Source organism: Saccopteryx leptura, chromosome 1, assembly GCF_036850995.1.
Source record: "Saccopteryx leptura isolate mSacLep1 chromosome 1, mSacLep1_pri_phased_curated, whole genome shotgun sequence".
Classification (NCBI taxonomy): domain Eukaryota; kingdom Metazoa; phylum Chordata; class Mammalia; order Chiroptera; family Emballonuridae; genus Saccopteryx; species Saccopteryx leptura.
The window spans coordinates 163,268,410-163,282,931 of NC_089503.1; the positions used below are offsets into that span (position 1 = coordinate 163,268,410).

A 14,522-nucleotide genomic window follows, 5' to 3' on the forward strand; every position below is an offset into this window, starting at 1 on the left:
GTAAGGTGTGTGGTGTGTTTTCTACCACCGTTTACAAACTGCTAGACATAGGCGCTCCAGGAACAGTATGAGAGGGGCCAGAGTCCCAGAGAGAAAGCACTCAACCCTCGCACTGTTGGAGAGGGGGACACAAAGCAGACAGTCACCCCAATGTGTGGCAGGTACTGTGCCCAAGAAGGGCACATCCCAGGTTGTTCTGGGGGCCTTCCACCTTGCGTGCAGGGGTTCACTTCCCTGACGGGGGGAGAGCGGGGAGTGGGGGGTGAGGGAGGGGAGGAGCGGTGGCTGGTAGCTACGTGTGCTGAGGTTGGAGGGGGCTGTGGATCCACTGAGCCCCCCCCCCCCCCGCACCTTTTCTGGACAGTGTCATGGGGCTGGGGGAGGAGGAGCTAAACTTGGCACAAGGGAAACAGTCTGTAGTTGAGGTCCATATTGGGGGTCTGTCCCTCCTAAAGTCTCGCCCAAACTTGAACCTTCATTCTGTCTCCCACTGCCCACCCCACGCCCATGTGCCTTCTGCCACCCCACCCCCAGACTCCTGGGGACATACTTGGATGTCACTTGCTGGGCTGGGAAGGAATGACAGCTGCCTGGCCTCAGGGGCTAATTTTACTCCCTGCAGCAGCGGGAGGATAATCCTCCGGCCCCACACCCCGCTGGCCCAGCAAGCTGGCTTGACCCTGTAGACTCAGCGGCCAGTCCCCAAGGCGAGGGCACAGGGGACACAAGGAGAAGACGGTGCTGGGGTGTGGAGCAAGGCTGCTGGGAACATGGAGCCGTCCTCCCCCCAGGATGAGGGCCTGCGGAAGAAGCAGTCCAAGAAGCCTGCCCCTGAGATTCTGCCCAGGCCCCCCCGGGCCTTGCTGTGTTTGACCCTGGAGAACCCAGTGCGGAAGGCCTGCATCAGCATCGTGGAGTGGAAGTATCCTCTGGGCCCCAGGCAGCGGGGCTGCTTGTGCAACATGGAGAGGAAGGGAGTGACAATGGGAGGAGGCCAGGGAGACAGGATGACCACCCCAAAGGGGTCTTTGGGAAGGAAGGCCTCAGCCAAGGGGGAGGAGGAGGAGCTCCCCTGGGGGGGGCTTCGGGGCCTGAGTGTGCAGCCAGGTCCTGGTGACTGCGGAGATGCCTGTCAACCGCGTGCGGCAGGGCTGGGTGTTTCGGGGCTGTTGGCAGGTGTGCCCAAGGCCACGTTATCGTGGGCTCTTTCTTAGGTTTTTGAAACAACAGCCTCCTTTTTTATACAGGATGGGAGAGAATAAAAACCTTCATCTTGATGGGAGAGGTGAGCATGGAGAGAGGCAAGCTGAGCAGGACCAGCCATCTGGGGATGGGGTGGAGGGACCCAGGGAGGTGTCCCGCAGCCTGGAGATCTTAGCCGAGACCCCCACCAGGGCTCCTGTGTTTGCATCAGTTCTAGGAGGAAGAGCAAGGGAGGCATCTGGGTTATTTGAAGAAGGGAGGAAGGAGGCAGGCGGAGGGGGAGGCCTGTGTCACATGGCCCTCGGAGGAGGTTGGAGATGTTTGAAATATTTCTGAAGGGTTCTGGGAGCCAGACTCCCGCCAGCTGCTCCTGAGAAGAAGGGATACGTAGACAGACAAGGAAAATGTGGGACCAGGTTGGAATAGTTGGGGTCCAAGCCAGCCCTGCCCTCACAGCTGAGCTCACCCCATCCAGCTGCAGCAGCTGCCCTCCCTGCCTCCATGGGCAACGGTTTGGGGGTGAATCTCATCCATTCTCAGCCCTTCTGGGCCTTCTCTCCCCAGCCTGTGCATCTGTAGCACCTGAGGAAAGAGGTTTTCAACCAAGCCCGGCTACACCTTGTGCCTCCTATCCTTCTGCCTCCCTCCCCCTTACCCCGTTCCCCTGGCTTGCCCTGGACCACCCCAGGAAGACGGCTGTGCCTCAGTGGGTGTGTCTGGGGGATGTGTGCAGCTCTGGGGGCTGCTGATCTAGTCGGTGGTCATCCACTCCTTCCTCAGGCTCCAAGGCTCAGGTGTCACTCCTCCCATCCCGTCCCCTTTCCCGGTCCTGCTGTACGGGCACCTAGTTCATCCCCTATCAGCCCCATTTCTCTGAGTGAGCCCCCCAGGCTGTCCAGCAGGAATCTCAGAAAGCCACTGCTCCTGGGGAGAGGGCAGGTAGGGCGGGGTTAGGGGCTGACAGGTGCTTGACGCTGAGGAGTCTCAGGCCAGGACCAGAGCTTTGCGGTCCCAAAGCACGTGGGTGGAGCTACCTGTTCCCCGGGAGCAGCACCTGCGGCCTTTCTCTGTCTTGTGGGAGAGCAGGGCCCTTCAGCTAGACTTATAGTCACAATCCAAACTGACCCTCAGTGCCCTCCGACCGTGCAAACCCACGCCTCACTCGAGGGTGCTCCTTAACCCTGGCACCAGACCCTTCGAGACTATCATCTTACTGACCATCTTCGCCAACTGCGTGGCCCTGGCCGTGTACCTGCCCATGCCAGAGGATGACAACAATGCCTTGAACATTGGCCTGGTAAGGGGTCCTCCTCCCCTGCCCCTCAGGCCTGCACCAGGCTGGGGAGGCCCTGGAGTGGGCTGCGTCTGGAGGACAATGCTGTAGCTTCCACCCCTGAGGTGGACAGATACCCCTTCCTAATCCACCTGCAGGGCTGGTCAGTGGCTTAACTGCTCTCCTGGTGTCCATAATATTGCCAACCAGTCCTGCAAGAGGGCTCGCTGTGCCCGGGGAACCTTCTGAAACCACACTCCTGGAGTCCTCAGCACAGCCTCATAAATGAAGTCCCATCTGACAGGTGCAGAAACCGAGGCTGGGGGTAGGAGTCAGCCAGTGACGGTTGGAGGCGAATGCTCATTCCCTTTCTGGATAGAAGCCAGGAGAACCCTGTTCCCACCCTCCTGGGAGGGCTCCATCGAGGAACGCCAGCAGATGGCGAGATGGTGTTTTTAGGGTTCCTCATCCCTTTCTCCTTGGCTGCCGCCAGTAACAGGCCAGAGCCGGAAGGGTCTGTCCAGAATTGAGGGTCCCATCTTCTCCTCACCTCACTCTTTAATGGGGGAGAAGACAGAGTGTTAGTTGAAGGACGCACCCACCCAAAGCTAGAGACTCGTTAAAATACTTCCCGTTTCCTGAGGGCTTATTCGATATCAGGTTCTGCGCTACATATTTTATTTTACAGTCTATTTCAGTCCCCCTGGTCACCCCCGTGAGGTAGAGTCACATGATAAGATGGGAAAACTGAGGCTCGGAGAGTTGAGGTGGCTGGTTGGGGGACACCCTCCATGCGCCTTCTCAGAGGGTCTCAAACGCAGGCCTGTGACTTTCAGCCCTGCCCTGTGACTGCTGTGTTGCCATCATGAGGACTTCAAGGGTATGTCCCTGGGAACAGTGGTCTCGGGCATGTATGGTCCAGGCTCCCTAGGAGACAGGGACAAGGGCCACGCATCTCACATCTCAACAGACTTGTTGAGTGGGGAGCCTGAGAGAGGGTGCTATCTCGGCCCTCCTTAGGCAGTTTCCAGGGCATCTATCTTGAGTTGCCGAGAAGCTGGGCGTCGGCGTGTGCTCGGGTATAAACGAAAAATTCTGGTAAGAGCGTGGGCCAAGCGTGGGCAGAGACACAGCCATGCAGCAGGTACTCCGTGTCCCGCGTCCCTGCCTTGCACCGCAGGCCAGTCCTCTGGTCCCAAGTCTGGGAGGGCTCTGGGCCCACTGCCCTTCCTTCAGGATTTGTGTCTTGGGGCCTGGGTTCCATTTCACTCCCCTAAGAAGTTGACTCCTTGGGAGAGAAACTGCCCTCTGGGAGGGCAATGTTTCCCCCAGGTGGGGACCCTGGTTTCCATCTTGAAGCAAAATGGCGCCCTAAGCGTTCCCAGGTGTCTCCTGTGTGTTGCTGTAGCCCTGTGGGCTGGAGCTGCATGGCCTCGGGTCAGGTCTAGGGGCTCCAGGGGATGGGGCGACGGGTCCCCCGGGAGAGGAAAACCTGACAGAGACTTTGCGAGGCAGTGACGTCACCTCAAATGTCAGAGCTGCACGGCTGTGGTGACCAGTGGGGGCGCTTTGTGGTGATGCCCAGAGAAGGTAGGCAATGGTCAGGGCCACACTGCCCACTCCAGCTGAGGGTAGAGAACGTGGGGAGAGCAGGTGCCACGGGCATCAAGGGGCAGAGACCAGGGAGGATGCCCCCTCTCACGATAGCGTCACCTGGCCTGAAATATAGACAGGGCTGTGGCCGAGAAACCTCATAAGTTAACCATGAAATAGCCCTCTACTAGGCTTGCCATAAACTGCCCCACCACTACACAGCGATGACGCGGCACCTTCCTTTTGCCTAACTTCCACGTTCTGGCTGATTTTTGGTAACCGTGGTCAAGCAGGCCTTGGTGCTGCCTGGGGAGGACAAGCTGGCCCCTCCCAGGCCTCCCGGTGGTGCCTGAGGTCAGGCCCCCAGGACATGACACGCCTAGGGTTCAGGTTGCCGCATGCCCTGTGGAGAGGCTGCAGCCCAAGCCTCTGGCATCCAGATTGGTTGTCTTTTTATAGGGTCGGAAATGTGCCCAAGACGGCTGCAGCCAACAGCCCTCTCTGTACCTCGTCTCAAAAGAACCGTAGCTCTGGCCTTGCCTGGCAGAGAACCAGGGCCTGCAGGGTGTGGCAGGGAGTCTGGGCCACCCGCTAAGGGTCTGGCCAAGTGACTTGAGGCCCCAGTTCAAGACTGCCCATTCCCCCCCGCGGCACCCAGTGCCCCTGTCTGTGGCCTTAGCATCCCCACCTCTCAGCTGCCGAGAGTGAGCAGGAACACATAGGATAACCCCCTCTCCAGCACTTTGCCCAGCCATGCCATCTTTGGGGAGTTATAGGGATGTGTGGGGTTTCAAATCAGACCGGCCTGCCTTTGTCTCCTCCTCTGTGCACAAGGGTCCCCAGTATCCACTCCTCAGGACTGTCCTATCGATGAATTCCCGACCCTGTGTCCCGCCTGGTACTCGGGAGGGGCTCCATAAACCCTCATTTCTTTCCTTTCCTGCATTCCCAGCCCCCACAGCCCACAGTGGAGGTCCCACGAGCCTGGGCCTGGGAGTGGGAGGCAGGACAGACCTGCTCAGACTGCATCTTTGGGGTGAGAGTTCATCAGGCTAACTATAGCCGCTGCTCTCCTATCCCCGGGTCATCTTCCAAACCAGGAGGCTGAGGTAGTCATGGAGACCGATGCCAGGGTCTGGACACCTGTGAGCAGGCAGGCTGGCTCACTGGGAGAGCCGCTGACTCAGTCACACAGATGGACAGGTGCCTCACTGCCCCAGGCACCTGCTTCCCCTCTGAGTCTCACTTCCCTCATCTGTGAAGAAGAACAATAGGTGGTGGGGGCCCCACCACCAATAGCTGGAGAGGCTGGTGCCCCCAGTTGAAACAAGGACAGGTGAGGAAGAGCAGGTTCAGGGGCAGGAAGACGGCAGGGGGGGCATGCTGAGCTCGGTGTGGGATGGAGCTGCTGTGGACGTAGGCTCACCACACAGCTCTATAAATGCTGACTGCACATGGTTCTGGCAGAAAAGCAACCCCCACAAAGGACCGGCTCCTGTGACAGTGGCTGGGCTGGGATTTGTGAGGGCTTTGAGGGTGCTGGGCGATGATGGACACATCCCTGTCAGGTGCCAGGGGTTTTCAGCATCTCCGTTTTGCCAGTGAGGAAACTGAGGCTCCCAGAGGCTTGGGCTGTGTGCAGGGCACAGAGCTGAGAGGTGTTAGCTGCACAGCTTCTGCCCCCACCTCCGATGGTGACCCTTGGAGGGGGGAGGCTGAAGAGCACGCGATGTTTAAGAAACGCTGGTGATGTTGACCTTGGAGAGGCCGCCAGGTCTTCCCAGTGTGTCCAGCCTGCCCTTCCTAGATGTCTGAAACAAATGTCCCAGTGAGACATTAAACCCAGGCTGGAGGGGTCATGGGTCAACCCAGGGTGATGTTGCGGACAGTATTGCCCTGACATAGGACGGGACACGTGTGTCCTCTGTCCCCTGTGTGCACACAGGTCTCTATGGCCAGACATTTGATCCAGGTGCTCTGTGTCAGGCTGGGGGTCGGCGGGAGAGCCGGGCCTTGCAGTCAACGGGCAAGGAATCCGAGGGACGTCCTCTGTGGCCAGTGGCCTGGACAGGCCCACTCTGGGTGGTGGTGGGACAGGCAGCGGCGGACAGGCAGAGACAGCTGCGGTGGCGGCAGGCCTATGAGCCCTGCCACTATTTTGGGCCCTGCTGTCCTTCCTCAGAGCCCCGCCTCTCCTGTCTGTCCCCTGGGGCTGCAGAAACTTGAAAATGTAAATGTTTTTGATTTGAGGCCACCTGCTCCCCACCCTTCTCCCTGTGGCTGACTCCTGCCTTGCCAAGGAATGGGACCAGTGCCCATGCCCAGGAGACCCTCCAAGTCTGTATCCCTCTTGTTAGGGGTGATGCCCAGACATTTCCAGCTCCTTTCAGGGGGCCCCATGGTCCCCCCAACCTAAGCGCAGTCCCTGTCAACAAGCCCACTAGAAGAAGGGTGTGGTTCAGCACTCTGATCATACAGAGTTGTTTTCTGGAATTAGGAGGAAGCGTTGGGATGACCCATGGGGAAAAGGGATTTGGGGTGAGTCCACACATGCCTCAGTTTTCCCCCTTTCAGGACAGTTCTCCAAACAACAAGTTGGGAGGGTGCTGGGACCATGTCCATGTTAAGGACCCATTTGGAGACCTTGCTCCTCGCCTCCTACACCCACCACCTTGGAGGTGGGAATGAGTTTTTTTCCAAATCAACAATGGAGGGCCATTTCCTGGAATGAAGGAGCTATGAGTTCACAGTGTATGGAGGGAGGCCCCGGTGGGCAGTGCCCTCCCTCCTGGGTGGGCGCAGACTGTGGGCACAGACCCACTAGTGGGCCAGACCCCGGGGAGACTGGGCTCGTCTGGGGAGGCTTGGCTGGGGGAGGGGTGCAGAGCTCTTGAAAGCCGCCCAGTGGGCTTGGACTGCTATACAAGGAATTGTTTCATCCTGCAGTCCTGGACAGGGATGTGCTTTCTTGGGTAGAACTAACTTTTTCCTGGGCCAGGAGCAGCGAGGGTGACAGGGACAAGATTGGGTGACAGAGGGAGCACATGGAGGAGGCAGCAAGGCCTTCTGCAGGGAGGGGCTGGGCTGAAACCCTGCCCCCATCCCCCCTTCCCCCAGTGATGGTGCCTGAGCCTTCCAGTGGCAGGGGGGTTTACAGGAGAGGTGTTGGAGGCCAGACCCTGAAGGCGAGGGAAGACATTGGTGTGCTGAGGAATGCCCTGCCTCTCATCGCCGGTGGTGGGAGAAGAGAGATGCCCAAACCCTAGCCAGCCAGGGGATGGCACTCTAGGGTCTGCCCGGGCCACTCACTGACTCCGGCAATTCTAGGCCCCAGAAGATGAGTAATAAAAAAAAAAGAACAGCCCCACACTTTGTAGAGCTTACGTTTTGGTGGGTGAGATAGAAGGTGATCCAGATGAAAACACATCTGGCATTTTCAGCCGGGGGTGGGGGTGGGGAGAGGTGCGGGTGGGGAGTGACTACAAACACAGGAAGAGGGACTTAAATGTCAGCAGTAGCGTAGACCCAGCGTGGTGGCCCGCGGAGGCCTCGGTGAGGCCCAGGAAAGACCTGTAGGGAATAAGGAGCTGGCCCAGGGTGTGCATGTGGCCATGAGGCAGGGGTGGGGGAGATTCCAGGCAGGTGCGAAGGTCCTGAGGTGGCTGGGGAACGGTGTGCCTGGAGAGGAAGAGCAAAGGTGTGTTCAGCAGTGCAGAGGGGAGACGTGACAGCACTTGCTCCCGCAGGAGAAGCTGGAGTATTTCTTCCTTATCGTCTTCTCAATCGAAGCTTCCATGAAGATCATCGCCTATGGCTTCCTCTTCCACCAGGACGCCTACCTGCGCAGCGGCTGGAATGTGCTCGACTTCATCATTGTCTTCCTGGGGTGAGGACAAGAGGGGGGAGGTCCGAGGAGCCCTTGGAGGGCCCTATGCCTACAACCGCTGCCACCAACACCTCCAGGCAGGACAGCACCCAGCTCCGTGCAGGGAAGCAGCCTCTGTGTGAGGGACCCTGACCAGCAGGTCACAACCTTCCCCAGTGAGGACTGTGGGTCCTTTCATTTTTTTTTTTTTAGAAAGGATGTGTGTGGCTCCAATGGTGGTATATTTCTCCACTTTCACCATCTACTCATTTATTCCACAGACTGTACTGAGTACCTATTATTATTTGGGGTCACAAAAATGCACATTTAGTAAACTGAGTTATCAGCTCGGGTGGCCATCATAAAGTATCACAGATGGGTGGAGTCTGGAAGTTCGAGGTCAAGGTCTCAGCAGAACTGTTTCGTCCTGAGGTCTCTGTCCTTGGATTGCACTGGCCACCTTTGCCATGTCCTCGGGATGGGGGGGTCTGTCCTCCATGCACATGCACCCCTGGCATCTCTCTGTCCACATTTCCTCTTCTTTTGGTCAGATTGGGTTAGGGCCGGGCCCCACAGCCTCATTCACCTCAATCACCCTTCTAAAGGCCCTGTCTCCAAATCCAGTCACATTCTGAAGTCTTGCGGGTTAGGGCTTCAACCTATACTGAATTGGGGGGGGCGCAGTTCAGCCCCTAGAATAACTTTGAATAACCCCCCCATTCTTATCACAGCATATATCATGTATCAGGCAGTTACTGTGTGCCTTGAGTGTCACATCTCACTCAGATGTCCCAACAAGCCTCTTGTTTTCTCCACTTAAGGACGCTAAAGGCTCAGAGAAGTCAAATGACCTGCCCATGGTCACACAGCTAACCAGAGGCAGTCAGCATGCAGACCAAGGCCATCTCGGCCCCAGAGGCTGCTCTCTCAGTACCGTGGTGTCCTTCAAGGCAATAATCCTTACTTTGACTATTTAGTAATTACCTCATGCTGCTTAAGGCACCGCAGGGCAGACAGAGGGACTCGGTGTACCCACCTCTGTCGGGGCCCCAGACGCGTGCCTACAGAATAATGTCAGGAACAGCCCCATGCAGAGCACAATGAGCCCTTGGGTTTAGTCGTCAGAAGCAGGATCTGGAGGAAGGATTTGAGATGGACTTCAGTGGATAATGGAAACTTGAGTCCATTGAGAGAGGAGGCGGAGGTGACCAGGACAGAAAGCAACAGATCCTACCTTCCTCCCCAGTCCCCATGCAGCAAGGGACTGCTGGTGACCCCCAGCCTGCCGTGGGGTTACCCAACCCCTGGGCTGAGGACTGTAGGTGTCGGCGACACATGTACCATGGTGCCCTCTTCCCAGGTTGTGAGTAGACATCACGGATGTATCCAGAGCCCTCTTTTCACAGAGTTCAACCTTAGCCTCAGGACCTTTTCTTTTTTTTTTTTTTTTTTTGTATTTTTCTGAAGCTGGAAATGGGGAGAGACAGTCAGACAGACTCCCGCATGCGCCTGACCGGGATCCACCCAGCACGCCCACCAGGGGCGACGCTCTGCCCACCAGGGGTCGATGCTCTGCCCCTCTGGGGCATCGCTCTGCCGCGACCAGAGCCACTCTAGCGCCTGGGGCAGAGGCCAAGGAACCATTCCCAGCGCCCGGGCCATCTTTGCTCCAATGGAGCCTTGGCTGCGGGAGGGAAAGAGAGAGACAGAGAGGAAGGAGGGGGGGTGGTGGAGAAGCAAATGGGCGCTTCTCCTATGTGCCCTGGCCGGGAATCAAACCCGGGTCCCCCGCACGCCAGGCCGATGCTCTACCACTGAGCCAACCGGCCAGGGCCAGGACCTTTTCTAATACCCCCTCAGGTCTCCTGAGCAGAGGGGACACAGGGTCCCGGAGCACTGGTGCAGTGCCCACCTGACCACTGGGTCTTCTTTCCCCTCTGCTTCCACACTGCAGGGTCTTCACAGTGATCCTGGAGCAGGTCAACGTCATCCAAAGCAACACAGCCCCACTGAGCAGCAAAGGGGCGGGCCTGGACGTCAAGGCGCTGAGAGCCTTCCGCGTGCTCAGACCCCTCCGGCTGGTGTCGGGGGTACCCAGTGGGTGGCAGTGTCCCTGTGGATGCCCCTCCTTCCCAAGCTGGTCCCCTTGCCCTGTCCTGTCCCGTTCCGGGTCCTCCCCCTGCCTTGGTGTACCAGACAGAGGCTCCCCAGGGTGTGGAGAGCGGGAGGTGAGCGTTAAGGGAGCTGACCCTGCTGTCCCCCCACCCACCCCCTGCCCCGCAGGCCTGCAGGTGGTCCTCAACTCCATCTTCAAGGCCATGCTGCCCCTGTTCCACATCGCCCTGCTGGTCCTCTTCATGGTCATCATCTATGCCATCATCGGGCTGGAACTCTTCAAGGGCAAGATGCACAAGACCTGCTACTACGTCGGAACCGGTGAGTTCCGGGGGCTGGGGCGGGGGGAGGGGCCCCAGGACAGCGGGAGGGGAGCCACCTGGCTGTGAAGAAGCCACAGGTCGGGTCACTGCCTCCCACACCTGCTGACCTTGGTGAAGGTCTCCCCTGGACCAGGAACGGGAGGAAGGGCAGCTTGGCCTGGGTCAGTGACAGGGGGAAGCGGTCAGGGGCCTGGGCCACAGCTGTTCTGAGGTACACATGCCCCAGATAACATGGCGACTCTCTGGGCTTTCGGGTTGTCCGTCGAGATGCTTGACTTCTTATTTGTCCTTTTCCTTGTTGCCATAGTTATAGCTTGGTCATTCTGTACAGCCCCTCGGAGCAGGGCCCACAGAGGCGGGTCTGAGTGGGGCCACAGGAAGCCCCAGAGCCAGAGTGTCCCCTTGAAGGGTTGTCACAGATAACCTACCTTGAGGCCCCTATGAGCCTGATGCAGCCTTCTAAACCAGCTGTTCCCAAACCGTCTGCTCTCAGGACCCCTTTACACTCGAACATTATGGAGCACCCAAAGGGCTTTGGGTGACATGGCTTTTATCATTGATGTTTATGGCGTTAGACATGAAAACTGAGAAAAATGTCCGAATGGTAGTTGATGAAGTCATATGAAAAGAACATTAATAAACCCATCATACATGAACATAAATAATATACTTTTATATAAAATTATTATATTTTCCCAAACCAAAACTATTGAGTGAGCAGAATGGTGCTGGTTCTCATTGCGTCCAACTCTGTGGATGGCTGCATTGGCTCTGTCATGATGTCCCATACGTCATGTAGGATCTGGAAGGTTTCACTCAGGTCATGCTGACAGATTGGGGAGAGGAAACCAAATAACTAGATAACGTCTTGGCATTATTATGAGAACGAGAGGCCTGGGTTCCCCTCTGAGACCTTGGCTTCACACGGTCACTGCCCCGCTGCCTCGGTGAGCATTGTTCCCGGCAGGTCCTGCTCCGAGCTCAGGACCATGCCATCTTTGGGGTACTGAGCTGACATGGGTCAGGTCCGGCTTCAGCTCTGACAAGCGTCCCTGACCTCCAAGCACAGAAGAAGACAAAGGCATCCTGATGTAAAGGGGGGGGGGGTCAAAGGTGCCATCATACCTGAAGAATGTTAGAGACCATGAGGATCCCACCAGTGGCACAGTGGGGGCTGCAGGCTAAAGCTAGGGAGCTCCTGCTGAGAGCAGCCCAGGCCCCCAAGGCTGGAGGTCTGGAGGGCGCAACTCAGCACCCTGGGGCATCCCCATTCCAGCTCTCAGATGGAGCTCTCGAGTCTTAACCTGTGAGACCCACCTCGTCACCTCCCATCTGAGGCCCTGTGGGTACAAATGACACTCACGTCACAGCTGTGTCATAGCTTGCCTTTCACAGCACAAGTCATCCTAAAAGTAGACCCTCTAGTGAGGCCCTGGGGCCTAAGCTACAGTCACGGTGACCTGTAGGTGCCCGCTGCCCCGTCCTAGCCCCAGGCTCCCTCTTTACCTGCTGCCACATGCCCCGGGCACATGGCTCTCTGCTCTGCTAGCCAAGAGGCTCAGACCTGTTCCGCAATGATTGTAACAACTTCTCTCTCATCGCTGTCCACCATTGTCCTCTGTCATCTGATATCCCCACCCCCCAGACATCCTGGCCACCGTGGAGAACGAGAAGCCCTCGCCCTGCGCCAGGACAGGCTCGGGCCGCCCCTGCACCATCAATGGCAGCGAATGCCGGGGTGGCTGGCCAGGGCCCAACCATGGCATCACCCACTTCGACAACTTCGGCTTCTCCATGCTCACCGTGTACCAGTGCATCACCATGGAGGGCTGGACTGACGTCCTTTACTGGGTGGGTTAGGCCTGCACTTGCCGGAGCCCCTCCCTTCATCTGGGGCTGGCAGGGGAGGTAGGGGCTGTTAGTCACCCACTCAGGTGTCCCTGCTGCTTCTCTCTCTCTCTCTCTCTCTGGTATTTTTCTGAAGTTAGAAGTGAGGAGGTAGAGAGACACACTCCCACATGCGCCTGACTAGGGTCCACTCAGCATGCCCACCAGGGGGTGATGCTCTGCCCATCTGAGGCTCCATTGCAACTGGAGCCATTCTAGCACCTGAGGCGGAGGCCATGGAGCGGTCCTCAGCGCCCGGGGCCAACTTTGCTCCAATGGAGCCTTGGCTGTAGGAGGAGAAGAGAGAGACAGAGAGAAAGGAGAGGGGAAGGGTGGAGAAGTAGATGGGCGCTTCTCCTGTGTGCCCTGACCGGGAATTGAACCCAGGACTTCCACACGCTTGGGCCAATGCTCTACCGCTGAGCCAACTAGCCAGGGCCTCTGCCCCTTCTTGCTCTTCTCTGGAAAGCCTGTCCAGGGACACCACCACCTCTCCTCCCAAGTGTGGGTCCCAGCCTTCTTGGGAAGTCCCCACCATACAGCCTGTCTGTGCGGGACTCTAGAGGAGGAGAGGCATGGGAGCCAGGACCTCAGCGTTGGGCTGTGGTCTCACTTCCTAATTTGTCCCTGAGCCTGGCTGGTGGTGACTCACTGCTCATGGCCAGGAGCCTCAGATTTCTTGGGGTGTGACAGGCCCTGTGAGTCTTCCTTCTCTCCGCTGGGCAAGATTTCTTTCCCGTGTTGTAAACACTAGATATTAGTTTCCCCACCTGCACTGCGAAAGTACAACCCACACCATGGGGCTGGTGGGAGGGGCGCACTGAATCGCAACAGTGCGGGCACGCGGCCGAAGCTGTGACGTCTCCGTGCGGAGGCCATCCTTTATTTGGTGTTGTGAAGAGCCAGGTTGTGTTTCCTATTGAATTGCCCCACAAAGCCAGGTGTTGTTCCCATTTCACAGGTAGGGAAACTGAGGCTCAGAGGGGTTCCCAGAGTTACAGAGCTTGTGAGCAGTAGATCCAAGAACTCTCATCTCTCTGGGTCCAGTGCCAAAACTCGTAACCACAGTGTGATCCTGCCTACTGGGGAGGCATTGTCACACGGTCAAATGCTCTGCAAAGATAGAGTATCAGGACGAATAGTTCTTGTGAGCACCTCTCACAGGAGGAGATTGCTTATTATTTGCAAGGACCATCCCATGCGTGATTTTTTCCTCTGCTACAGGGAATATTATTATCCCCATTGGGCAGATGGGGTAATAATGCCCAGAGCTGTTGGGCAACTTGTCTTGGGTCGCTGAAATTGTTCATGAAGCAGCCGACCAGGTTCAGGCCGAGATGCCTTACTGTTTCTTCTACTTTGAAACTATTGGCTGTAAAGGAGCCAAGTGGATTCCATGAGAGAGCAGGTCATGGAGGTGGTCAGCTAGAGGGAGAAATGGGTCCGTGTCACCTGGGCCAGGTGGATGGTCAGCAAGTCCCCTGCCTTGAAAGATACTTTATCTCCAGGTCCTACTTTTTCAGGAGAAAAAAAAGTCCCCTCCCATGGCCTGATGGCTTCTCTCCATGTCACCCAGGGTTGGTGGCGTGGACAACTTGGAGGAGACCTGAGGCATCAGGTCAGGGGATGAGACTCACACCTTTGTCCTACCAGGTCAACGATGCCATCGGGAACGAGTGGCCCTGGATCTACTTTGTCACCCTCATCCTGCTGGGGTCCTTCTTCATCCTCAACCTGGTGCTGGGCGTCCTGAGCGGGTGAGGAAGCCCGAGCAGGGAGGAGGGGAAGAGGAAGGAGAGGGAGGAGCAGGACAGGGTCCCCTTTAGCCAAGGGCATGCTCCCTGGTTAGCAAGGAAGTGATAGAAGGTCCAGCCAGGAGCCCCTCTATTTTTAATTTTTCTCCCTTCCCTTTAAGCCCCCTCCTCCCCATGTTTCCTCCTGTCCCTCCACATCCCCAGTTCCCTGGTCCTGGATGTAACCGTGCTGAGTGCCAAGCGTCAGCATAGCCTTCAGGTCAAGCTCACAGACTCTGGAGCTAGATAGTCCATGTTTAAATCTTTGCACTATGGCCCGGTGGCTGTGTGACATTTGTCTAATTACCGAAACTCTCTGTGCCACAGGGTCCACATCTACCAAATGGAATCATTTCAGTCCTGCGTTGTTTGGGAGGATTGAAGGGGTGAACACATGCAAATCACTTAGAGGCCAGCATGTAATGAGCACTAAATACTGACCATCATTATTCATGAGAGCGACTCTCTCT

At 57.2% G+C, this 14,522-nt stretch overlaps 1 protein-coding gene across 1 annotated transcript in view; it reads left to right on the forward strand.

Moving 5' to 3' along the window:
- Positions 1–665: 665 nt before the first annotated feature.
- The window catches only part of CACNA1S (calcium voltage-gated channel subunit alpha1 S), a 43,775-nt gene continuing 29,918 nt past the window's right edge, over positions 666–14,522 (forward strand). Inside the window, exons 1-7 of the mRNA XM_066379845.1 lie at positions 666–922; positions 2,395–2,500; positions 7,816–7,955; positions 9,889–10,031; positions 10,218–10,370; positions 12,018–12,223; positions 13,913–14,016. Coding sequence (XP_066235942.1) covers positions 771–922; positions 2,395–2,500; positions 7,816–7,955; positions 9,889–10,031; positions 10,218–10,370; positions 12,018–12,223; positions 13,913–14,016 — 1,004 coding nt within the window. The 5' untranslated portion in view covers positions 666–770. The remainder of the gene's footprint in view (positions 923–2,394; positions 2,501–7,815; positions 7,956–9,888; positions 10,032–10,217; positions 10,371–12,017; positions 12,224–13,912; positions 14,017–14,522) is intronic.